Source organism: Nansenia antarctica, assembly GCF_963989245.1.
Source record: "Nansenia antarctica genome assembly, chromosome: 2".
NCBI classification, from domain to species: domain Eukaryota; kingdom Metazoa; phylum Chordata; class Actinopteri; order Argentiniformes; family Microstomatidae; genus Nansenia; species Nansenia antarctica.
Genome location: NC_137675.1, coordinates 61,680,630 through 61,707,232, shown reverse-complemented (window position 1 = coordinate 61,707,232; position 26,603 = coordinate 61,680,630). Strand labels below are relative to the sequence as shown.

The following is a 26,603-nucleotide window of genomic DNA, read 5'->3' as shown; positions in this document are numbered from 1 at the left end:
CTGTTTGCATACATGAGTTATTGTATCCTTAACAACACTGGTATCCGGGTGGTATAACACAGGACACACAGGGTGGTAGTTTATCCCCAAGTGTCTTAGAGCAGTGTCTTATTTCCCCTCCGATTGAATCCGGATCCATGTTACAAAAGTGCTTCCCATAGCAATTAGCTGTAAAGCAGCAGCTTGCTGGCTTCATCAGAGAGCGGTGAATCATCTCATTAGCTCATCTGCCCCTGACAAGCCCCCTGTGGCTGAGCAGCCGGACGGAACGGGCGAGGAAGGCACAGCCACCCCACCAACTGAGCATCTGACACCGCAGAAGGCTGCCAGACAAATAACAGGGCTCCTACGCACACTTGTATAGACACACGCACACACACACGCACACACATGCAGGCACGTACGCACACACACAAACACACACACACACAAACAAATAAGTATTCACACACATAGAAACACCTCATGCTGTGATGATGTGATGCATACCTACAGTACTTGCCTACACATGCCCACATACACCTGGGAATATCTATTTCTTCTTCTTTTCTAACCTTTTCCAGCAAAAACTAGGCTAACCATTTCTAGTGCTTGTTTACATTGCTTGGTGTGTTAGAGATCTGAGAGAGGGTGTTGTTTGATTTTCAGCCTGGTACACAGGGGAAGCCAACAACAGAAGACAACGCGACAGAAGTTGAAGCACAAATCAATACAGAGGGGGGGCAGGTGAGACGGTTTCTTGACAACAATCAGATAGTGTCTTACCAAAGATCATGTTTCTAAGAAACAACAAACCTCTACCTCCAATGTGGTAGATGTACGCTGATTCCAGAAGCTATATCATTATTGAAATTGCCTTGGAGAAGTCTCTGGTGCACAAGAGACCACCGGAGGAGTTAGCAAAAAGGTAGTGTTGAAGTTATTTCCAACATACTGTACAGTATAATGCCTGAGTTTTCAATACTTAGGGGAAATAAAAGATGATCTAAAGGGTGTGCTCTTTTGTAGGGTAAGGGAGCTGATTCCTCTCAGACCACCCTTGCCTCATCGACCTGCTAGAGCAGATAGAGTAAGACACACACACACACACACACACACACACACACACACACACACACACACACGGTAACACCACCCTCAGTCATGACATTTGCTTTGAAGGATTGCCATCTTGTGGCCATGCACTAGACTTGTGTATTTCTAGTACTAGCGTGCTGAAGTGTTGACCAGTGATGCTGACCCTTCTGTATCAGGCTGTGCAGGAGTTCCAGAGCCAGATAGCCAGTGTGACCGGCCAGGTTCTGGAGACGTACCAGAATCTGTATGGGTCTGCATTCCTGCCTGGAGCCAAGCCGCTGGATCCAACCACCCAGGAGCAGCGCAAGACCCAAGTCCTGGGAGAACTCAACTACAACCAGGTGAGAACCACACACACACACACACACACACATTTGAATACTTTATTTGGTTCCACAAATTATATTATACAAACAGGGAATCAAATATTTCGGGGCTAAGCAGCACTGAACACTTAAGGGTACACATAACACCTCCTTCTCCACACGGCCAAGCTGCCAATAATAGCTGAGACAGAGCAAAATTTGGCAACCTGTTTGGCCTTTCTTTTAGACATTGCAGCAATTCTCAGACCCCTCATGGTGCATTTATATACATGGCCCAGACTTCCAAATACAAGTATGCTGAATTTGCACTTGTACCCAAAGCTGGTTATCGTACCAAGCAGTGGTTGGTATTTGATATACTTGTCCTGGAAAGTCTGGTCCATGTACAGGTCAAAGGGGCAGCCTACTTCTACAATCAGCACCTCCTTGTGGCTGGTGTCAACAAAGACAACATCAGGTGTATTTGGGATGTTGGAAAAAACATCATTGGCAAAACCAAACCACTCTGGTAACACTCTGGCATGCTTGTACATAGCTGCGCTAGATGGTAAGATGTTTTGTACTGTATCAGACACAATGTCCACAATACGGTCATGACGAGCTATGTACAGGTGTTTGTATGCATTACATCCATTTGTTATGTGTGCAATGGACTCTAGGTGTTGTGAATCCTGATGGTTTAAACAGAATGGACTGTGAGTGTGGGGATACCAGGTGGACAGATTGTACTTGGTCGGTAATACCTGCAGTCTTGCTTTGATGGTGAATTTCAGAACATCCTCACCAACAGCGACGTTCTTATACACTGAGTGTGAGACTGAGTGGTCAGCGAACTGCAAACAGGCTAGCTTTCCCTGTAGTCTGAGTCCACACCAGTGCTGCCTGATCTCAGACTGCTTCAGGCTGAGCAGAACCCTCCTTGCAGAGTCTCTGTGCAGTCCGACAGTCTCTTCCTGCGGTGTTGTGATGTCGGCCTTCACAATCACACAGGGGTCTGTGATCACCTCATCAGAGACAGGGACTTCAGTCTGTGTGTTAAGTTCTGTCCATCTTAGCTGAACTCCAGTCTGGTTGCAGAGGTCATTGAGATCCGGCCAGTCAGACCAGACCCCGAAGCCCTTGGCCTGGGAATCCAGTTTCCCAGAGTCTTTCCTCCTGAAGCCGAGGAAGTCGTTCTGGTGTGCGCTGGCCAGGGGGATCTTCCTTCTGCGTAGATCCAGTAGGAGAGAGGCCCTGGCCATTTCTCTAACGGTGGCATCGTCATTGTTAAGCATGTGGAGCAGGTGGGCTAGCCTGGTGGCTATGTAGGCCCACTCGACATTGGGGACTCCCAGCCCTCCCTCTCCACATGGGAGAAAGATCATGCCCCGTGTGGAGTGTGTGTTGAGGCCCACCCACTTTCTGACCAGCTGGACAGTTCTGTTCGTCATCTCTCTCAGTGCCTTGAGAGGGATGTGCACATTGGCGAAGAGGTGTTGGATTTTGGCCAGAGCCACCTCTCTCACAGCCTGGAGCACACACACACACACACACACAGTCTCATTACAACGACACGACTTCTACACGACGACGACTCACTGCTTCACTGGTTTGTCTCTGTCTCAGATCACTCTCCCTCCATGTCTTGAGTTACATGGCCAGTTCCCTCTAATTCATGAACTTTAGTAGATTCTCTTGCTCACAGTCTGTCCTTTCTACTGCTCTTGCTTGCTTCCTTTTCCAGACTATGTCAGCGGATTCCCAGGAGACTCAACCTCGCCCCCTGCTGGATTGTGCCCAGCTCATACATTTTGCCGAGGAGGCTCAGCTGAATGGGGACTACCAGCTGGCTGCCCAGTACTACCAGGAGGTACTTTACCATTCACACAGTACTGTCATGAGACAGCAGGTCTACGCTCTCAAATGTTTTCAACCTAGTATAGTTTTGTTTTATCCATAATTCAATCAAGATGACAGCATGTTTATGATCCAGAGGCAAATGTGTAAAACATCGACAAAATGGTATGACAATTTTGGTCATTTCTTGTTGCCCCCCCCAACAAGGATACTGTACTGTATGGAGCAAATTTACTGAGTGCTTGGTTGGTTTCTGCCCCTGCAGCAGCTGACTCGGGACCGCAGTGACCCATCCCACTGGTTTGACTATGGGGCCTTCCTCATGCTGACTGCAGACTACCAGAAGGCTGAGGAGTGTTTCCACTACGCAGTGTCCATAGAGCAGACACACCTGCCCAGGTGAGGGGAGGAGAGTAGAGACCCATAGCTTTACCACATCCAGTGGAGCCAAAAAGAAATGAAGTAATGGGGTTATTGTCTTTCTGTCTGCAGCCTGCTCATGTGTGGGATCCTGGCAGAGATGGGTGGGCGTCATGAGGAGACAGAGACCTTCTTTGAGGGAGCCACCTGTATCGACCCAACCAGTGTGGTAGCCTGGACCCTGTTTGGTGAGAGCACACAACCAGAAAGGGAGACACTATAACCTTAGTGAACCATCTTTATCTTTATTTAAAAAAAAGTAAATGTCTGAGGTGCTCAAATGACACGGTACACTCTGTTGGTCCTTTGTAAAGTGTTATGATGAGACTGTTCTCTAACTGTCCCTCTGCTTTAATAACGCAGGTCTCTGTGTCTGCTTAGGTTTCTTTCACCAGGTTGAGGGCCACTTCCTCCAGGCAGAGATGGTCTTCTTGGAAGCCACCAAGCAGATGAGGTCAGCCCTGGTGGTCACTCCCCCCTGCAGAGTAGACCCAAGACTGGAGCCCCCTGGGGAGGAGGAGCAGGAGCAGGAGCAGGAGCAGGAGGCGGGGACCTGTGCGTCCCTCATCATCAAGACAGGTGAATATCAAAGTGTAGAAATACCACGGTTACCTGTAGATTTCCACTATCGATAAACGGTAGGTACAGTATGTTTCATGTTTTAATATCTCATTTGGTCATGCAGACTTTTGGTGCGTTTGTTATTGAAAACTGTGATCCTCTGGCTGGTGTTGCAGATGTGGAGGGAGACCAAGAGTGTGAGGTGACGGGGTCTCAGAGCAGCCAGGGGAGCAAACCTGGGGAAGGACAAAAGGGAGGCGCTGATCCTGAACCTGCTGCTATGCAAGTCCTAGCAACTCTCCCACCAGCCTGAACACCACCATCTATATGGAAACTGTGAAGTTCCTGCTACAGAATAACGCACTACAGGTGCAGCACCAAGACAAGTCACACTTCTTCACACATGCCAATGAACGCACTCATGTGTTATTCATGTGTTAACACACAGTGGGGGAAATAGGTATTCAACACAAAAATGATTCAACATATTTCCATTGCAGCTATTCACATGAAGTTTAGACCAGACATTGGTATTAACTCAATCAAACTACACAGCTAAATACATTGTATTTACAGTATGTGCAATCAAGTGGAATGACACAGGAAAAAAGTATTGAACACAGTAAGAAAAAGCACTAAACCAGCTCATGCCACAAATGAGTCATGAATCTTCAAGATTGAAAGACTGTCTGTGTTGAAGAATGGGCCAAAATCCCACCTGATCATTATGAGAGATTAGTTATTTCGTACAGGAAGCGTCTTAAAACTGTCATTGGGGACAAAGGCATCTCCACCAAGTATTAAATACATTTCAATTAGCGTGTTCAATACTTCTTTGTCATTCCCCTTTATTACACATTAATACAAATGTCTGGTCTAAATTTCATGTGAATAGCTGCAATGGAAATATGTTGAATTAAGACATTGTTGATGTGTTGACTACTTAATGCAGCTGCCCAGGGGAGATTACAGCAGCGTCCTGGACAGCCTGAACAAGGCCCTCCATGACGGCTTTCAGGTATCCATTCCCAGCACCTCTTATAATGGTTTGGTTTGTATACTATACATACGTACATAACATCACTATGTCATATGATTTCTTTGTGTCCAATATTCTCTGCAGGACCCAGATGTATGGGTGTTGAGTGGTCACTTACACTACCTGACTGGGGAGTATAACAAGGCACAGGAGTGCTATGAAAGGACCCTGGACTTTGTGACAGACGCCTAGGATACACACCCAGTCTACCTGCGTCTGGGGTCCATCTATCTGCAGAAAGGAGAGGTGAGATGGGCAGGCGAGACACATTTGTGACGTATATCGGTTAATGTTCAAACTGTCTATGTTACTATTGTCTGTGTTACTATTATGTGGACTATTATGTCAGAGGTGCTTTTATTTAAACAAAACCCTTTTCTATGGCCACTAACCCTAACCCTAAGTTTGAGAAGGCAAAACCGACTTACCTGCGTGCCTGTAAGAGCTCCCCATCCTGCCTCACCTGGCTGGGACTAGGGACTGCCTGTTACCGGGTGAGAACATCATGCGTTCTCTTACCTAATAATTTCAATGACTCAACAGTAATTTCCGATTATCATTGTTGTTATCATACTATGTGTGTGTGTGTATGTGTGCAGCTTGGAGAATTGACCGAAGCAGAGGATGCATTGACTGAGGCCAACACCTTAAACAACAGGAACCCAGAGGTGTGGGGTTACCTATCATTGGTTTGTTTGCAGGTGAGTGTTATAAATGAAGTTTCCATAAGTTCAGAAAGGACCGTTTAAGTCCATCAGATGCCGGACAGCTGATTCACTCTGTTGCAAAGCATCATCACATATTCAGAGACAAGGTTTAAACAAGTTATGCAACACTCCGCCTTGGTTAAACAGTGTAACAGCACTGGCTATGAGAGTATTGTTGGTCGTCTCACCTGCCGCCCCAGCCTCTACCCGCTCAGTCGCTCTGTATTTGCCCACCTACAGGGAGTTTGATAAGTTATGGGGGCTCCCTGCCTTATGTTACTGTATTTATCCTATTATTTGGAGCTTTTTTATGATTCATTGAACAATATATACATGTACAGTAATATATGGTGATGCCCACCCCTAATACGGACTACAAACCTTAAGCACACAGCCACTTTATTACTGAACTATCCATTATTACTAGGTGTACCACTAGTGTATCCTGTCTTACCAGTAATATTGTCACCTTTAACTTGTATTACGCCTTATGTCTTGTGCTGCAATGTCAGGAACCGAAGCCTAAGAATGTTACTCTCTTACACTTGTGTAATGTAACATAACAAATAACAATAAACTTAAAACATTCATGGCTTTTCATCTTCTGGTTAGATGATGAACTGTGTTTCTTTGTCTTAGTACTTGTCAATGACAATAAGGTTGAATCTAATCTAAAAGGAAAAACATGATTTAGGTTAGGATAATAAACGCAAAGGGAGATATCTGTTTTTGCAAAACAATCCCTCAAATATGTTGTACAGTTTAATCGGGAATCATATTTAATTGGATCTGTAATTAAAAGTTCTGACCATTTATAGGCAACTATGGGCGTAAAAAAGGGTGGGAGAAGACGCTCGTTCACGTGCGCAAATGTAGAGTTGATTGTGATTTATAAAGGGAAGCAGGCGTGGAACTTGCGCACCGCAAATTCCACTTGCGTGGGCACCGTTTTATGAATCCGAATGTTGGTGTGTAAATGTTCTTGCTTTGCTTACGTACGCAAGCTTTTTACGCCAGTTCTACACAAAGCTTTATAAATGAGGCCCCAGTTGTTTTGATGGTTGGTATCCTAGTTGTGTGTGGAAAATAAAACGCTGACACTGTGTTTACACCGTGTACATGTTACTTTCAATAAACATGATTGTAGAACATGATTAATACACATGATTGATAGCCGGTTGAATTGCTAGTTTAAATAGCAGTGTGTTATACTCTTAGCACTTGTAAAAGTGGTGGTGATTAGCATCTAAACATATGTAAATGTCTTAAGTGGTCACGAATGTAACCAGGGTAAGGTCTGAGCTCCCATGAAAGCAGTAAAATCATACATCTGTGGGGGTCGCTAATAATACATTACCACAACCATTATTTGATCAAAAATGCCAATGTAATGAGTATTATTTATATGAGAAATATTCTAAAATAAACACGTTTTCCAAAAGAACTAGCGCACCAGCATTAATCTCCTGTGAATGACAGTATGCCTTTGACTGCCTGCACTTTACCACCAAGACACTATGGGGCGCAGTAGAATATTGTGCAACAGCAGAATATGATCGTTGAGCGCTTGCGAACGTGAAAACACGATTATTGAGAAGAAAACATTCAGTAGCTAGCTATCATGCCGCCCCAAAAAAGGCCACTGCTTCCGACCGAGTCGACAAGCCTGGAAAGTTTCGTGTTTTCATCCAAGAAACCAAACTTGAATTCAGCTGCCCTGTTATGACACCTAACGTTGAAACTGTTGAAATAGCAGAGCTCAAACAAAACCAAGTGCTTCCGAAGAAAGTAGCAGAACTCCCCTCCAGTATGTATAAGGAGACAGCTAGTTCGTTCAGAGCAGCTTATACTGTCGCTAAAGAAAGGATGCCTTATACAAAACTGAATCCAATTATGAAACTTAATGAGATGAATGGCACGACAGTTGGCCCCTGCTCACCGATCCGATCATTCATGTGCCCAGATTGTAGAGCACATTGCACAAGAGATGAAACAAATTCATTTCTAATGTCAAATCACTTGATTCCCGTAGTAGCATAACATTAGATGAAAGCACAATTCATGGACAAGCATACATGATTATTTATTGTCAGGTGCGATGTCACTGGAAATGGAGATGTGGACAATGTGTCGTGCTAACAGGAAAAGTGAATGGACTGTATAGCAAAAACAACAAAATTATTGGCAGAGATACCCGTGACTATCGCTTATAGCTGTTGTTTCATGTGGTGCTGTTGATGTGGTGAAATTAGTAGCCTATGGCTAATTAAAACTTGTAAGTCCCAACGCTGTGTGGGCATGATTCGCGCGCGTGCATGAGAACATTTCGCACTGTTATTTTGGAGACCCCCACAAAGCTCAGCTTATAACTCTAACCCTGAATGTAACCAACAACTGTCATTATTACAAACCAATATACTGAAACCCCTCTACAGGAAGCGTTTGCCACGCATGTCAGTAGAATTTAGGATTCATGGTAATAGTTAGTTAATAGCTTATTTCAGTTTGTCCAGCAGCTGGTGGATATCCTCTTGGCCATGATGCACTCCTTTGAGTCCCCTGGGAAGGTTGCGACAGGAGGACAGGCTCAAGTAGTTTAGAGCTGTAGACTGGCCGATGATTAACCTGCAAAACACAGAAAACATAAAGTTTTCTGATTTGAGTGGTTGCTGTAGAGGGCAATAGGGGTAGGTAGTGAATAGTGAATTGGACTGGTGATCAGAAGGTCATGAGTTCAAATCCCACCTGGGAACACCATCACTAGTGTGCCCTTGTGTAAGGCACTTAGTCCTACATTACTTCAGGGAGATTGTCCATGTAATCTGTAATTGTAAATCGCTTTGGATAAAAGTGTCTGCTAAATGGTTAGTGTAAAAAATGTAAATAATTAAGGGCAGGTCACAAGTGTTGTGATTCAAAGTAGTAGTAGTTTTTTTGTCTTGTTATGATAAACCAAATCAGGAGACGTATCCAACACAATATCTTAAGTTAAAAGTATTGGATTCATTAGTAGTTTTCCCCAATAATGAGCTTTCAGTTGAATGGTGGAGGTTGGAATCAGATGTGGTCTACCTGAGGGCAGATGTTGTGACCTTGGTCCCGTTGAGGTTGAGCGACCGTATGGAGCCGGCACCTGTTCCCTGCGCCAGGTTGGCCATGGCCCTCTCCAAGTCCTCCTCAGGGGAGAGATGGTTTGTGAAGTCCAGCTCCTGCAAGGTACTGCTCCATTTCTGGGTCAGCAGATGGAGTCCCTTCCACCATTCAGGCGCCAACGCCTTTTTGTTGAGGTGCAGGCCCCAGAACAGACACTCAAGCTCTGATAAAAAAACAGCACAGAGAAGAGCAAGTGAGTTTAGAATATATAATCTGTGTCGTCACTGGTACTTCCTGGTAAGTAACCACTGAGGTAGCAAGAGAGACGAAGTCATATCATGCATTTGATTTAGGGTTAAAGGTCACATGTTGTATCAACAATGGTCTGGATGAACATGCCTGTCGTGTTGTGGACTTATAAAGCAGGATAACAAGCATGTACACATTCAACTGAACATCTCTGCTATTCTATTCATATCGCTGTGTACAGAGCCACCCAGTGAGGGTATGGCCCCTATAGAACACAACATAGAACAATACCTTCACAAGGGAGACCAGTAAGGACATGTGATGTAACACACGGGCAGCCTCTCAGGTCCAGCACACGCAGCTTGGGGGAGTCGTAGAGAATGTCCTCTAGGGCCTGGTCGGTCATGTTGGACATATAGGTGGTGGCCAAACACAGCTCCTCCAGCAAGGGGAAACCAGAGACGGCGCCAGACCCGTTACGCATCTTTTTGGGAATTGGTACGACATTCAGCATCCGAAAGGTCTGGAACAAACAAGAACAGATAAGTAAAGCTCAGGTGGTGTGTTACATTTTACATTTGAACATTTAGCAGACGCTTTTATCCAAAGCGACCTGAAGCAGGATTCATCCAACCTCATTAATTAAATGCTGTTCTATTCTATTCTCAAAGGGCTAATATTTCAGTCCCTTAGAAACTATAGAACCCAAAAGGTTCTACTGTCCTTGTCAGAGAACCTCATGTGTGTCGGTTGTCTTTCACGCTGTACACAACCAGCCACCCTTGGTAAAAGCCCAGATATAAAACCATGGTGTGTTGTTCTGTTTTAAGCCATGGAAACTGAATAGAAATGAAAATGTTTACCCTAAAATTGGACAATAAAGCTTTTGAACTTGAACGTGATCAATACAATGAATGTATGTTTAAAAGCCTTTATGCCTGTGCATCCTGCTTTCAATTACTTGATCTGTTACTCTCCAAATTAACATTTAACAACAGTGGATGTTTTAGTACCAAAATCTACTACTAAAAAAGTATTGGTATGTCATGGTAACAAACAGAAAAATCACTGTCTCTGTCTGGTGGGTCAATCCTAAGTACAATACCTGCAGTTTAGGACAGCCATTTTGTAGAGCTTGGACACAGATGGGAAGCTCGCAGTATCCGTCGTCCAGCTTTGTGTTGATCTCCAGCAGTTGTAACTCAGGGCAGCATCCTTTCTATAGAGTTATCAAGTTCATTGGGTAATTAGCTAATGCAATACATGTATTGTAAAATCAGTGTTGGGGAAGCTATTCTGAAAATATATTTAACTAGATTACCAATTACTTAACAAGGAAAGAAGTTGAACTATACTAAAACTACCCGTGAGAGAAATAGTCTGAACTATACTAAAGCTACTTGGAAAAAAGTAGTTTACTACATGGAAACTACTTTATCCAACAAATGACAGTCTGTTACTGAAAGATGACCATCACATGTAGAGTTCAAAGTCAACGAGGGGAATGATGATTCAATGATAGTGGGTAGAGACTGAAATCATCATCCTCATTCAGGTCTCCTGAATTAGGAATTCATAGAAGGGTAAACTTACAGAGATGGCAGCGAGAAGTCTGTAATTTCTGCACCCGTGGGTAAACAGAAGTTGTCTAATCTGACGGCCATGGGATCCCAAGTAGGTGAGAAGGGCTTCAACCTGCACCTGTAGCAACAATAGAAAACGATCAAAGATCTATCTATCCACTATAACACAAAGCATTTCTCTAGTCCTATTACAATGAATGTCTGTGAAATTCAGAGTAGCCAAAAACACCAACACGTAGTGAACATTATGATTCGTCAAGACTAAAAATCACTCCACCGCCAGGTAAAGTATCAGACTGTTAAATATTTTGACAACAGCGTGTGCGTTTGGCTGTGTGTGTGTGTGTGTCATCCATTACATGTTTGTGAACACACTACTTGGTCTACCTCTGAGTACTGCACGTTGATGCTATCCAGAGAGCGACAGTTGTCTGCAAGGCTCCGGAAGGCCTTCCCCGTTACACCAGTACAAAAGCACAGCTTGAGTGAGCGTAGGTGAGGGCAGGACCGGGACACAACCTATTTGGAAACATTTTAACATTTGACATAACATAAAGGTTGATAAAAACAATGGCTTGCAAGTGCCTTGATCCAATTGAAATGTAGAACAAGTATCGCACAACGAACATATTTTGTTAATGGAGGCACGAAATAGCAAAACAACATTATGTAGCCTTACCTCTACAACATAGTCAACTTGGTTTTTCCAGTGATTAAGGGAAAACTCTCTGAGTTGAGAGAACCTGAAAAACAGACAGACATGTATAATAACACTGTACACACTTAGAGGTGTTTTAAGGTGAAAAGTTGTAGGAGCATGCGATATCCATCCATAAGACAACCCAACATTTCCCAGTTGAAGTTACCAGAATTCATAGTTACTGTACCAGGATGGAATCATACCAAACAATAGGCCACTGACCTGTTCTGCGCGAGCCAGCTGATGGTGTTCCTGATCTTCAGTTCTGTTTCAGGTAACTGGGTCTTGCCTGGTTCTAACCAGCAGTGGCCAACAGAAACATTCCGCCAGAGAGTTGGACTGGCTGCTGCACCGTTCCATAGATGGCATACTCTGGCCGCTCTGCATCGGCGGGACAGAAAGCAAAATATCATCCTCTATCACCAGAGATTTGAAATGCCTATTTATTGATTTAGTGGTATATGCCTTGTGTATGTGTTGTGTTTGACTTACTGATGTCCATATATGAGTGGATTAGGCTGCATCTATTTACTTCATCATATTTTAATAGTTATTTTATGTTCAAATAAACTAAAAGGACAAAGAAACATATTTTAAATTGATAACTTGGCAGTAACTATGATCTATGTGCATTACATGAGTTTAATGACACTGAGATGAGCACCAAAAAATGCATTACCTGCACAAAAATGGTACAGCACCGTCTTTCTGAACCACCAACTTAAATATATTAACTAACACCTCCACAGGTAAGCTTTGACCCCATCTGTCCAACCCCTCCTCTGAAAGGTGCTTGACCAGTGGCTTCTTCTTTGTTGGATTCGTCTTGACTACCTTCTTCCTCTTAGCCCGAGTGTTATTCGCTCTTCCTTTGATTTTCCTCTTCTTGCCTACTTTCTTGACTGGGTCCCAGGCATTGTCATACTGGCTACTGTTGGCTATAATCAGAAGCATGTCCTCACCTTCCTGTACAGTATAGCCAGGTCTTGGGGTGCAAATTACTTCAGACTTCTTTTTGGGTTTAGCAGCATCAGTTTTCACTGATGCCCCTCCTGATCCACTAGACGGGGCACTGGCAGACATGCCAGGAGAAGACGCAGCACCGTCCCCTGACTCCATCTTCAATAGGTCTCCAATGGTCACCTAGCCCACAAAAGCACTGGACACAAATCCCGACTTATCCACGTCTGTAACACAAAGAAATGAAAACAGTAATCACTGGAGCCCACAAATTAGTACTTCGAGGCCACGAATTAAGTAGCCTATTTTGAGGCAACAAATGACTAGCCTATTTCGTGGACACGAAATTAACAAAGAGATCCTCTGTAACCTCCTGGACTCCGTAGTATTCTACTCTATACCACTCTGGGTAGACCTACCGTTAATTGTCTCGTTAGGAGGACGAGACTACCTAGAATAATAGGCAAGCATTAGCAAATAATAATGTTCTCATTGATCAAGCTGGCTGGATATGGTATACATATCCAGCGTCTTTGAGCCTCGGAAAAGCGCTATATAAATGTAATGAATTATTAATTATTATTATTATACACCTCCAAGCCGTGTAAAACGGATCATTTGCCCTCCAAGTAGGGTGCCGTAGCGCTAGTTGAAACGCACGCAAACATAATCACAGCTGAGCATCACGACAAAATAGCTTGCTTTTAGCTCTACTTTCGCAACAACAACAAAATCACAAGACGATATTTTTAGGACTTACTTAATTACAATATTAGTAGCAACTTCTTCTTCTTCTTCTTCTGTTGGATATATTAGTAGCAACTTCTTATTCTGTTGGATATATTAGTAGCAACACCATTCATTCCGTCTTAAATGTGTTGTAGCTAGTAAACAAGACCCACAATGCAACAAAACCCACAATGCATTTCAAACGCAGAAGGTCCAGATTGGTCAAATTGCCACACTGGTCCCACCCCTCCAGAACATTATCCAATCAGGTCACGTCAATGATTCTGAGCCGGGAGAGGAGAAAAAGAACAACGACAATGCTGGTTGCCTCATTTGTAAACTTTTGTCTGAAGCTGCCAAGAATTTTAGGAGAAAACGAAAACAGGGTAGGTGGTGGAACGTGTTAATTTATATGCAGAAAAATGCCGTATATTATCAGAAAAAAAGTTGCTATTGAAACAGAAGAGAAAAGCATGCTGGCTAAAAGCTAGCTATGCTAATGATAACCAATGCTCTCTGTTTTCTGAGTGAGTTCTCCCTGCAGCGAGCTTATTCCAGAGTAGCTAAATGTGGTAGCTTTGCTAGCTAGCCAATGCTAGAAAAACTGATCGCAAATTACTTCCAAGCGTTGAGATATAACATATAGGTCTAACCTGCTTAGAACCAATTGTGTTATGTGGTTAGCTTAGCAAGCACCTAAGTACTTTGTCACACAGCTTATATTAGCACTGCACCAGTAGTAGTATCATTATTTTGTTTCTAAAAACAGTATTTCTATTTTCTCATTTATTCATATAATTATCAGGGCTGCCAAGTTTCACCAAAAGTTTGGAGTGAGATTTTTTGGCGGTGGAGCGACCCAAAACTGCACGTTTATTATTTGTCTGCACCCAAAACTGCACCCAATTATTTGTCCTAGTTTCCTGCAATTTTACATGTTGTTCATAATAAACCAGCACAAGAAATGAAAATAATTAACATTTTATAAAACAAGACAAAAATTCAGACAATATATCATATTTATGAAATCTTAATGAACAAATACAGTAGCCTACAGACTCTAAAAGAAAATTGGGCCCCATCAACAGTACTCAGCCCCATGGTCAGCAGCAGAAAGACCCTTGGTCATCGTCTTATATACAGTGCATTGCTCATAGATGGCTATCATGTTATACAGTAGGCTACATACATACCAGGGTTTTTCCTGGGTCAGAATGAGGCCTTGGTGGTTGATCTTGTGCGCCTGTAGCGCGGCCATTTTTTTTGAGGGACCCCCAATTGTTGTATTGTAAATTGCAATTGGGTCATTGACGGATAAGACTTTTGAACAGGCCAATTTTTAAATACTAAAAATAAGGATATATTTGGCCATTGTTCAAACATTTGGAATGTAGTGTACATATACATTTATGCAAAAACTCAAAATTAAGAGATTTTAGTGTTTTTAAAGTTGAATTAATAGGACACAGCCTTAAAAAAAGTCATTTGGGGCGACCGTAATTTATCTAAACATTTCCTCAACATTACTAATATTTTAACAAGTATCAGTAATTAAATAAACAGTTTAAGAAAGACAGGCTTGTGTGCCCTTTCATTTTTTGTGAACCACGATTTGACAAGTTTATTCTATAATGGCAGTGTCTCCCTTGTAATGCAGTTACAATACCAATTTTCGCTCTAAAACCCATAAAACTGATTTAAAATGTGTACAGATAATATCCACTTAAGCATGGTATACAGTTGATTAATATTTGAGTCAAAACTGATGGATATTCTATTTTGAATTTAGTACAGTTATTGCCAATCGTTGGTTACCCCACATGACAGATGGTCGCCCCAAATGATGAGAAAACTGCAGGCAGTTAAAAGTCTATTTGAAATGTACACAATACAGTTCAGACGAAAGAAAACTGAACAAAGTTTTTATTACAATCTTTTCAAGTGGTCAAGTCAAAAATATTCTTCAATTCATTCAAATATCACAGAACTAAAAAGTTTTAAAACGTGAAACGCATGGTATGTTAAGCTTCGTCAGGAACATTCAAATATCACAAATGTTAAAAACATTAAACATTTAAAAAGTTAAAGTGCAATGGACATTACATGCTTCAGGAACTTCTTCAAGAACAAACATTTCACAAATGTCCATTTTCATGTCCTAATGTCATCTCATCTTTGGTTTTGTCAATCTATGAGAGAGAGAAAGAGGGTTAAGGAGCATCACTTTTGTGGACCCTGGTAGTCACATTGAACAGGGATTAACAATTTCAGTCAATAAAAAGTAAACAGTTGTATGTATGGAATACAAATGAAACACCAACACTGTTCTATAAAGTCAATAAACAATAAACACCAACATAGTTGCATGGATGAAATCAACGCTAAACAACTACAACACAGTTGTATCAGTTCCCCATATATGGCCTACAACACAGGCTGGTTGGAGCAGTGGATCATTTGTTACATTAAAACAATGTTTAGGAACATCAGCATTTAACAAACTAGGCTATTTCCATTTCATTGTTACAGTAATTTCATTGTCTTTGCTATTGTCATTTCATTCTCATTTGTCACTTCCATTTTCTTTTCGTTCCTTTATTTCCCCATTTTATTGCCATTTCATTTTCCTTACTCATTGCATTGTGACCAATGACCATCTAATCATTGTGACCAGACTCATGGCAAACTGCAGGCATTTCTTTAACACCAGGGGCCTCATTTATAGAATATGGATAAAATGTGATCTTACCCTTGGCGTACGTAGAAAACCATGTCAAAATAGTGAATCATAAAATTTCAACGTGAGTCAATTTGACAGTGGAAACGATCGTAGCTCTACGTCAGGTCTTGACTTGACGTACGCACATTACCTACTAGTTATGCAAAGTTATTACAGGCATGTGAGCCGCACTCGAACACATTAATGCCTACTTAACTGTAATTCATGCGAAGTGAAAGTGGCTCGTAATAAAATTAACAATGTTGTTATCAGCCGAGAAAATTAGTTTAATTCAAGATTTAAAGGGAACTGATGTTTATGATTGTATTTCAGTCTTCCTTTATATGCCATTAGGCTATTGTATGGTGTAATCATTCTAAATTGAGGCGTGATAAAGGCAGTCGGGTATATCCCAGCCCTCCTTCAGCCGCATCCTGCCTGATGTGATCGGGGGAATTCGGGGGCGTGCGTTTGCGACCGCGCGTCTATTTCTGATAAGACAGTCGATCTCCTCCTCAGTAAAGTTTCTCTTCTTTTGTTTGTCTACCATCGTGTGAACTCGTCAAAGGTGCTGCTCAACACCTCAATCAAGCCTATTTATAGCACTTGGCTTAATTCAGCCTCTATAATTGAGCCGCTATCACAGGGCGTAAATACAAAGCTCATTCACCTGCGTTCAATTTCAAGTATATTTGTTATTTATAGACGGAAGTACGTACGACAGACATACGCAATTTTAAACAAGCACAGCCCGTTTTATAAATAATGCTTTGATACATTTCAGTCATTTGCCAGACTGAAAACCAAAATAAAAGAGTTGGGACAGTCAAGTGATGAGAGGATATAGTCCCTGCAAGTTCAAGTTCAAGTACATTTTATTTGTCACATGCATATCGTACAGGTACAATGTACAGTGAAATGTTACTGCCGGCTCCTAAGAAGTGCTACAAGAATTTACAAATTACACGAGCAGGTTTAAAATCACACAAAATCACACTCAAATCACACAGAAAAACAAAGGATATGTACAGTAGGTTGGAGGGGGGGGTGAGTATGCACAGATGACATTTGCAGGTTGGGTAAAAAAGATACTATTAGGTTGGACTATATAGAGATGCAACAGTGTGTACAGGTCAATTTACAAATCAATATGTACAGTTTTATAAATATATATAATATACTACTAAATATACTAACATCTATCATAAATATAAGGTGCTGTAGTTAGTCAATATTGCGGGGGGGGGGCATCCTGCTGGGGGCAGGGGCAGTTGCCTGGCTGTGGCCTAGGTGGTGTCATTCAGGTCACGGATGGCCTGGGGGAAGAAGCTGTTCTTGAGTCTCTCCGTGTTCGCCATGTGAGAGCGGTACCTTTTCCCTGACCGCAGCAGAGAGAACAGTCCAGGGTGGCTTGGGTCCTTCAGGATTCTCTTGGCCTTGGTCTTGCACCGCCTGGTATAGATGTCCTGAAGGCGAGGGAGTGGTCCCCCTGTGGTGCGTTCGGCTGCCCGTACCACTCTCTGAAGGGCCTTGCGGTCCTACATGGTGCTGTTCCCGCACCAAGCTGTGATGTTCCCCGTCAGGATGCTCTCGATTGTGCATGAGTAGAAACTCCGGAGAATCTGGCGGGACGCTCTGAATGTCTTCAGGCGTCTGAGGTGGTACAGTCTCTGTCTTGACTTCCCCACCACAGTGCCTATGTGTTGACCATGTCAGGTTCTTGGTGATCTGGATACCGAGATACTTTAAGTTGTCCACTCTCTCCACGGGGGCCCCATTGATGTTTAGAGGGTTGTAGTTCCTCTCCTGCTTCCTCCCAAAGTCCACCAGTATCTCCTTCGTCTTGCTGACATTTAGAAGGAGGTTGTTGTTCTGGCACCACTGGGTCAGGTGCTCTACCTCCTCCAGATAGGCACCTTACACATGTTAATAAGGCCCTGTGTTGGGCTGTATGTTTCTTTTTCAGACTGGTAGAAGAATTGAGGCAGAGCAGTCCTACAAATACACCATAAAGGTAAGTGCTCTCCATTGTCATTTCATTATCTAATAAAATATTTGTCATGGTTTTCCACACACTAAAACCTGTTGATTTGTGCTTTTGCAGTTGAATCTACAGAACGAATCCGTTCTACGTGAGATCAAGGACCTGCAAGAGCGTGTTGGCTTTGGAGATCCAAGCTTCTGAACAGGAGCTAGCTAGCTCCATTAATTTTCTGAGAGTAAAACAAATACATTTGACAATGAGTTCCTGGCATAGTGATTAACATATGTAAATTATAGTGGGTAAAGGAAACATGAGACACCACTGTCTACACCTGTGTCTTGGCTGTTTGCTGATTAAATTGTTTTCAATCGTTTTCAATCGTTTTTTTCATTCTCATAAAGAATCTACTAATTTATTGTATAATGATGTTCAAATATGTCATTAGATTATTTTGGCTATAAAGATTGAGTGAAATAGGAAGCATGATAAAATATGAATCATGACACAATCTAAGATAACTTAGATAACTTGCTGCAGTTATTTTTTGCTACATCGATGGAGACGGTCATAAAGTTATCTTGTTGCATAACTTTCAAAGAGTAACCACAGAGTTTATACTCTTTAGAATTGGCAAAAATGTGTGAGGGCCACGTGATTTCATTTTGGCAACTCAGCTCAGCACTTCCTGTTTCCAGCTAGTAAACATTGGACAGCTCCGCAGACTGGTGATAGAGGTAGGCTTTGTTATTGTCTCTATCTGGGACACTTATCTCTTTCTATAGTGGATCAATGTAAGACTAGATTAGCATAAATAGGTTTCGATGTAGACATTTCCACTCCGAACTCAGCTGTCTAGCTGTTGTTTTACATTGTTGCATAGCACGTCTAAAAAAGAGCTAGGCTAACTAACGTTAGCTACATTAGCATATCAAACTGATGCACTTGACTTGTCTGATGTCATATTCCACTAACTATCTTAGTTGCTGAACAAAGTCTTCGTTTTCCAAGCCTTCTTTGTAAACAAGTGTTTGCCAGTCGGCGAAGACATATCCATTCTAGTGCCAGTCGAGAATTGCTATCAAATAATATTTGTGGTCGATGACTGACAATATTTACAGTGATATCTTTATCCTACCTATGCTTGTGTACTGTAAAATAAATTCTGATTCTGATTGAATACTTTTTTGTATCATTACAAGACTAACTATAACAGTTACAACAACCATAAATAATAATAAGCTGGGTAATTAGCTTAGGTAATACCTTGCTAGGTAATAATGTTATAGCTGTATAACTATAGCTGTCTGACCCAGTGACCAGTATTGACAGCTGATAGCTGTCAAGCTAGAGGGGGAGTGGTTGGGGGTGGGGTTGACCAGCTATTGTTACCGCCCATTACCTGCCTGTGTGAAGGTGTGAAAAAGTCCCAAATCTTTGAAGGGCTTTTTCTCAGGATTTAGTTTTCAGGGTTAACAAGTTTCAAATACTCATGTTGTCTTACATTTTTTCCCGATGTCTATGTATGACACATCATTTGAAAGATTACAATCTGTAGTTTAAGCATATGTAAAAAACAGAAAAATGACTTTGCCCCCTCTTTGATCATTCCACCAGATCGCGTCACATATAGTCCCTTCGTTAAGGCTGTGTTTTAGGGATTTGTCTGAATATTTCAGAGAGTATCTTATTGCCATTTTAGATACAACCAACACATCTGTGTCAGGTTCAGAGACTATCCAGTCCTAAATCGCCAATATTCACATAGCAAGCTAGCAAACACCAGAATAACTGTTTGTAGAATAATGCACAATGTGTGTATGAGCTTCTTTGTTTGACCATCTCTCTGTAGTTCCAGGCACATTCATTGTTGACTTCTGCCTTTACTATGAACACCATGGGCCCCCATGCTGGCCCCTACTAGGCTGTGCCAGCTGTCCACTCTCTTTCTCTCTGCATACTGGTACTGTTGTCACTTGTGTGTCACTGCCAGAGAGTCACACACATTCCCTTATCTCTGGCGTCCTGCATAAGGTCACAGCTGAAGAAACTGGCACAGAGGACGTATTCCCGTTGACCACCATCGCCAGAGGAACAACAACAGGTGGACAGGAGAAGTGTGGTATCACTGCCCCTGGGTTGACCACTGCAGCCCACCACTTGTTCTGGTAGGCATGATTGTATCTTCATTTGATGGACCCAATTATGATGGAGTTACGTTTTAACCAAGAGTGTAGGTAGGTAAACAGCACTGCCCCATGAGAGTTCAATGACATGTTTTCAGATGTTGAAATTGTAGAACGTTATAGGTTGCCAGTTACAATGAGAAGGATTGCCAGGGAAGATTGGCTCTATAATTAATAACAAAGCATATTGTAATATTAACAATTCATTTAATTAACACTGTGCTAAGAATTGCTCGGTTTAGGTTGACTAGAGCAAGAATGGTCAGACTTATCAGTCAGATGGTGTTCAGTATTGAAATATTCCTAAAGAGTCACTCCACTTCAAAGTCAGACAATTCCTTTGTCTCAATGAGTTTAGTGTGGCATTTGGGCAAAGGGATTGCAAAATAGCCTACTTTTGTCTAGTTTTACAGGCGTCATAGGCAGTTTCTGATCCATCAATGCACAGTTGGTTTTAGATGATGTGTCTGATGTTCTTGTGTTGAGTTTATACTGTTCACACTGAACCAACTTTGACCTCTTCTCTCATAAACATTACATATTTTTACGATATACAGAATCTGTTGGAGGAATCTTGCCTCTAGTCTATGTGCAACATAGTGAGAGTGTCCTATGATTTTAATCCAGTTCCTCTCAAATAGGCTACCCACCCAATCAATAGGAATGAGTCAGTTTTGATTATGTGGGTTTGGTATTATTTGTTTTAATCCTAAACAGACTGGTGAAGGTTGTCTGAGCGACAGGACTGAAGCGTGATGTCTGCAGACAACATGGAAGACTATGGGAAGAGGGGGAGTGTTACCATTTCCAATGGCGGAGGGCCGCTATATGCAGAACTAGACACACAAGACGCTCTCAGGTACTAAACACTGGGCACCATTTATTTCCCTTGTGTGACAGTGTGCTACTTCTGAAACTGGAAGGGGGGTTGGGTGTTTGTGCAAGTGAGAGGTGTTCTCTTTTAGATCCTACCCGTTTGTGCCTCTAGTTTTCAAGTGTGTCTTCTACAGCCCTGAGGACCTCTCAGAGCTGCTGGCAGCAGGGACCAAGGAGGTTCACGAAAAGGCTGAGAACACCCAGTTTGTCAAGGACTTCCTCAGGGGCCGTATCCGCAAGGAGCTCTTCAAGGTCAGTCTGGAGATTAGAAATGTTAACAATTATTGGATTCAAGTGTGAAACGTGAAGTCAAAAGTTGAGATAGGACCACTGATGTGCCTGTCTTTTAAAGGTTTAATACAATGTACACAAAAGAGAGATACAGAGATACAAAGAATCTCTGAGATTAATATCAGTTTTAACTGAAACTTCCGAAAAAGTGTAAAAGAACCAGCGCCAATGAATCTAATGATCCCACTCAGCCCTCTTGTTCTCTGTCTTATCATACGGGCTGATAAGTAGGCAAAAGGGCTCAACAGTGTAGACAAAACAAATCTTTCTGAGATTAGAATGACAAGGGGTCCTGAGCAGTCCGTAACTACACTATTATTACCACTAGAGACAGCAGCACACCAGGTGATGGGTCAGGTGGATGTAGGTGACAGGTGTTATAGAATGGGTTATGCATGGAGGACGGGAGACATGCGTTTTTTACTTTGTACAGTAGCGGCTCTAAGAACTATCTTTCGGACCAACGATAGCCACTACACCAGGGAGAGGGGAATCTTAGGAGTTGTAGGAATTTAATCAAATGGTCAACTTGGAACATCTGGACTGATGAGGGCATTCAAAGAGACATATCTTGACTCAGAGGTCGTTTTAAAAACGCAATGTTTTGTGAATGTGTCTCCTATTGAATAATGAAAACAACAAATCCACTGGATTACGGGGTAAAATCCCGCTTAAACGAGCGAATGTCTGTGTTTTTTCACTTTAAACTCTTAAATCCCTGCTTCTGCCGAGCGTTTGTTTGAGAAGCTCAAGCGTCGTCCTGATTTGACACCCGTCGTAAATCCATCGTCTGTGTGTCCTCAGCTCGGCGACGTGGCCCTGTACTTCACCTACGAAGCCATGGAGGAGGAGATCGAGAGGAACAAGGACCATCCCCAGTTCGCCCCTCTCTACTTCCCCGTGGAGCTGCACCGCCACGAGGCCCTGGCGCGGGACCTGGAGTACTTCTATGGAGAAGACTGGCGGAGCACCGTCCACTGCTCCCCGGCCACGCAGAGGTACGTGGACCGCATCCACCAGGTGGGTCAGGAAGACCCGGTCCTGCTGGTGGCCCACGCCTACACCCGCTACATGGGGGACCTGTCAGGGGGCCAGATCCTGAAGAAGGTGGCCCAGAGGGCCCTGAAGCTGCCCCCTACAGGCGAGGGGGTGAACTTCTATCAGTTTGACGGAATCCACAACGCCAAGACCTTTAAGCAGCTGTATCGCAGTCGGATGAACGAGTTGGAGCTGGACATGGCGACCAAGGAGAGGCTGGTGACTGAGGCTAACCTGGCCTTCCAGTTTAACATGGAGGTGAGAAGGAGGGGGGAAGGAGATTCGTGACTTTTTCTTGCCATACCAACCAAAGTTGGCTGGAAATTAGAAAAGGGAAAGGAGGGGAGAGGGGGGGGGAGAGATTATGTGTTGTGTTTTTTTAGGAAGACATTGAGACTGGATGTGCAGGCTGGGTTATCTGTTCCTCTGTGGCTTAAGATGAAGTTGTCACTGCCAGAGGTTGCTAGGCAACTCGTTTTTGTGTCATCTACTTCATCTCAGTAGCCAGCCACCACATTGATTCTGTCTTAAAAGGCTTTACAAGCCTTGTGTCCAGGGATAATTAAGATCCTTGGCAACAGCACCTGCTCTTAGGGTGATCACTGTTATCATTATCACCCCTGCCAACTGATTCCAAAGAGGTTGGAATTGAATGAGTCTTATATCAAACTTCAATTATCGTTTCCGGGCCACTTTAAGTTAATATCATACTGACATTTCTGTCACATTTCCGTATATATGGCATATGGAAATGTCATTCTTTTATCCTGGTCATTCGAGCTGAAATATCTCTGTTTGGATGAGACGCTCCTGTCTGTCACTCTCTCAGCACACAGTCTGAAGTTATGACTGGGCCCATCAGACTCATGTATACGTCATGTGAATTCTGTTTCAGTGTAGTTTCAACCCCCTGTGTTTGTTGTTGCTGTTGTTGTTGTTGTTCTTGTCAGGTGTTTGATGAGCTGGAGGAGATGGGTAAGGACATCCAGGAGGAGGTTCTGGACGCGGGGATGCCTGTTCATGGGGCCACGGGCGGAGACGTGAGCAAATGCCCCTACTACAATGCCACAATGGGTACGCATCTCTCTGGTGGCTAATCTGTAGGCCTTTGGGTGCAATACGAGTGTGTCAATAAGAGTGCGTTGGGTTGCGTTGACGGCATGCTTACAGTAAGCCTTGACTGTCCAATGCTTTGATGAATCCAGAAAGTCTGCTCACTCTCCTTCTCCTCTCTCCTCTGTCTATCCCAGCGGCCAGCGGGGGAACGGCGTACGTCGGTCAGGTGGCCATGTCTGTCCTCAGACACCCGACCGGCCAGGTCCTGTTCGCCGCCTGGGTCGCCTTCCTGGCTGGATTGGCTGCTTGGTACCTCATGTGATCCGGCCCTCAGCCAATCGCTGTCCTGCTGGGAAGAGGGAGGAGGAACGTGGCGGAACAGAGGAGGAGTTAGAAGAACGGGCCAAGTTTCATGACTGCTTGGATGAGAAGCATCCATTTTCCCTATAGCACCTTTCCTCCTCTCCTCTGACTCTCTTCCTCTACCTCCCTCTGGCTCTCCTTCTGTCCTGTGTCCTCCCCATGTGGTTGGTCATATCTCAAGCTCTTTTGTAGATCTAGTGTCCTTGTTTTACACTTTTGCCATCGTAGAAAGTGTGATTAGGTTTGAGGACAAACTGCAGTTTTATCTAGGTACTGTATCTTTTTCCATCCTTTAATAGGTCTTGTGTTGATTTTGGGTGGCAGTTTATCCTACCCTTTTTGAGATTAGTGTCAGATGTGCACAGAAGAATGTCATATAGTGTGTCAGGGTTAGACAGAGCCCATTTGTAATACGAAACGGTTGATTTGACAGTGACGGTTTAGAGTTAAAGTGATTAATCAATCTATCAAACTGATTCTCATTTGGAACAAGAGCTTGCTATGCATATATTATGCTTACGCAGCATAGCACAGTACTTGTATTTCTGCAGAGCAGAATATTATTGTTTTTATTATATTCACCCTTTGTGCATTTAATATTGATGGTTATGAGGTCTTCTCTCTTGGAAGGAATCCTAAGATTGGACCACGAAGGCTGAGCACACTGACTGATATTAAAATGCCTACTAACGTTTAGCAACATACTTTTTCAATCTGCTCCATCTTGAAATAATGGGAGACAGACATGTCCAAACCCTTGGAAAAGCGCACAGGCATTCACTTTGCAATACCACAATACTGTAGTGAGCTAACATTCTTGCTACCTTTTGTTCTCCTTCATGTCCAATCCTGAGAGCGTACTCCATGGTGAATTCAACTGTCATTGAATTTCCACCATGACAGATGCTTGAACTACCTACCTGGTTTTAGAACCAGGGAACTACGAGTTAGCTGGTGGTCCGAACTCAAAGTAGTTAGTATATATTTTGTTTCAGTAGATATTTGGTTTGGATTACAAACTGTACTCAAAGAATAGTGTACCTGCACTACAGTAGATATTGAATGTAACTGTCGCTATTGTTAAAAGAAGAAGAAGAAAAAAAATGCTTTCAAATGCAAATGATACACCTTTTAGTTATTTAGTCAAGTACTATGAGCCATTGCCATTTATATATCTGATGTGTTTTCCATTGTTGTTGTAGTTATCTAATAGGAATTATGTTGAGTTATTTTAGGCAGTCTCAAATATCCCCTCGCTCCTTTGTTGATTGCTTTGTACTTAGGCAGATTAGGGCAGAGCTGACCCTCTGGGGAGGACTGACACATCCGTCCTGGAGTAGTGGAAAGGAGTTCTCCACAAAATGGAGATTATAATATATATATTATAATACAAAAACACTGCCTCTGTTCAGCTTCAGAATTGTGATTTGTTGCATTACTGGCTGCATTTTTGCAAGGGAAGGCCCCCAGCCATAGTGGTTTTTGGGCAAGTCTTGTAGTCAGATCAGTCCAGAGTGGTGACAGGCACCTCACCTGACCTCGGTCTATATCCATTTGTCTGGATGGATAACATTGACGACTCAGAGCTATGCACTCTTGTAGATGGCGGTTTTGTGACTTATTGTTTGGTTGTTGATAGTAAACCATTTTACAGAAGGAAAACAACTTAAAATGCTTTTAAACAGGGTAAAGGAGACTGATGTGTAGTGCACATAACCATGGTTAGGTATTTATGGCATGATGCGCTATATTGGATCATAGGACATTAATAATGGCATTCCTTGAATTGTTTGCAGCTAGAAATGAAAGATTCGGTCTCTATAGAATCCAACGGTTTGTCTTGTAAGATGTCTGAATGCTGAATACCAAAGGGCAAGTTGGTGACATTCTCACTACAAACAGGTTTCCTTGCTGTAGTTTGTTCAGGTCCTCTTTATCCATCTGTTGTATCTAATGAACACCTTCAAGGCTTTCTTTGTCCTTGAATCTCCTGTCCATGGGATATAATGGATGAAGTGTGCAGTATTGATGCATCAGAGGTGCAGTTTAGACCTATGTGGGTGTATCCCTCGGCTGTCGACACAGCTGGAGTAACCTAGTCACATGACCCAGTCTTGTGAATGTGTGGGGTCTCAGGTTCTAACACTTTGAAGGTAATGTAGTCATACGTTAGTTTGGCTCAATGTGAATGGTCATATTTTACCAACATTTTTGCTTTCCACCCCCCTCCCCTTTTAGTTATGCCATAGTTTTGACATGGGGGGGGGGGGAGATATAGCAGATGCAGTATTTTGAACATGGTGAAGGGGTGCTGGGGTTACCAGACCAGAATCTCAGGAGAGGTTGTAGTATTAGCGATGATTAACTAATGGAAGCCTTTCCAACTCAATAGGCAGAGTGCTTGACAAGCTCGCTTTGTGGGGCCCTTTCTTGCCTGTTGTAGGTAATTACAGAAAGCATACAGTAACCGTATTATCAATCCATTAGTCTTGTACACCTAGGCTAACTCGACTAAGCTTTATCAGTGAATAACAAATGTATGGTCTCATTGTGTGTGAGGAGAAGTCTGAAAATCACAGGAATCCATTGTACTGTATGTATGGAAATAAACATTGGATTTCCTGTATTCTGTCATGTCTTCTTAGTGATGATCCTCATGTGTGTTCTATGTATGTTCAAGGTTGGAAAAACAGGTTAACAGAGACAATCTTGCCACCAAACCATAGGCTTTAGCTATAGGCTACATGTGCTATCTTGCTACTAACATAATACATTCTTTGGGAGGTTACTGAACTCTGTTTTCATTCCTCAAG

General features: G+C 42.8%; 3 protein-coding genes across 3 annotated transcripts in view; 2 read left to right on the top strand and 1 right to left on the bottom strand.

Annotated features, from left to right (window-relative positions):
* cfap70 (cilia and flagella associated protein 70) overlaps positions 1–18,320 on the top strand; it is a gene marked incomplete at its 5' end in the record, with an annotated part of 35,735 nt that extends 17,415 nt beyond the window's left edge. The window contains 15 exon segments of the mRNA XM_080523241.1: positions 816–907; positions 1,009–1,069; positions 1,254–1,418; positions 3,127–3,252; positions 3,505–3,638; positions 3,732–3,847; positions 4,041–4,238; positions 4,397–4,506; positions 5,173–5,238; positions 5,344–5,448; positions 5,452–5,505; positions 5,664–5,753; positions 5,859–5,960; positions 17,966–18,013; positions 18,104–18,320. Coding sequence (XP_080379367.1) covers positions 816–907; positions 1,009–1,069; positions 1,254–1,418; positions 3,127–3,252; positions 3,505–3,638; positions 3,732–3,847; positions 4,041–4,238; positions 4,397–4,506; positions 5,173–5,238; positions 5,344–5,448; positions 5,452–5,505; positions 5,664–5,753; positions 5,859–5,960; positions 17,966–18,013; positions 18,104–18,184 — 1,548 coding nt within the window. The 3' untranslated portion in view covers positions 18,185–18,320.
* Positions 8,039–13,435, bottom strand: LOC308151192 (F-box/LRR-repeat protein 6-like). The gene is made up of 10 exons (XM_080524017.1): positions 13,312–13,435; positions 12,271–12,778; positions 11,814–11,972; positions 11,571–11,634; positions 11,279–11,410; positions 10,902–11,009; positions 10,414–10,527; positions 9,600–9,831; positions 9,039–9,282; positions 8,039–8,591 (listed from the first exon to the last, which is right to left on the bottom strand). Exons 2-10 carry the CDS (start codon positions 12,708–12,710, stop codon positions 8,462–8,464), a joined length of 1,623 nt encoding a protein of 540 aa, XP_080380143.1. The 5' UTR covers positions 12,711–12,778; positions 13,312–13,435; the 3' UTR covers positions 8,039–8,461.
* A 363-nt stretch (positions 18,321–18,683) lies between the features above and the next one.
* On the top strand, positions 18,684–26,364 carry hmox2b (heme oxygenase 2b). The gene is made up of 7 exons (XM_080524583.1): positions 18,684–18,717; positions 20,015–20,148; positions 20,884–21,025; positions 21,177–21,294; positions 22,138–22,629; positions 23,322–23,445; positions 23,622–26,364. Exons 3-7 carry the CDS (start codon positions 20,922–20,924, stop codon positions 23,747–23,749), a joined length of 966 nt encoding a protein of 321 aa, XP_080380709.1. The 5' UTR covers positions 18,684–18,717; positions 20,015–20,148; positions 20,884–20,921; the 3' UTR covers positions 23,750–26,364.
* The last annotated feature ends 239 nt before the right edge of the window (positions 26,365–26,603 follow it).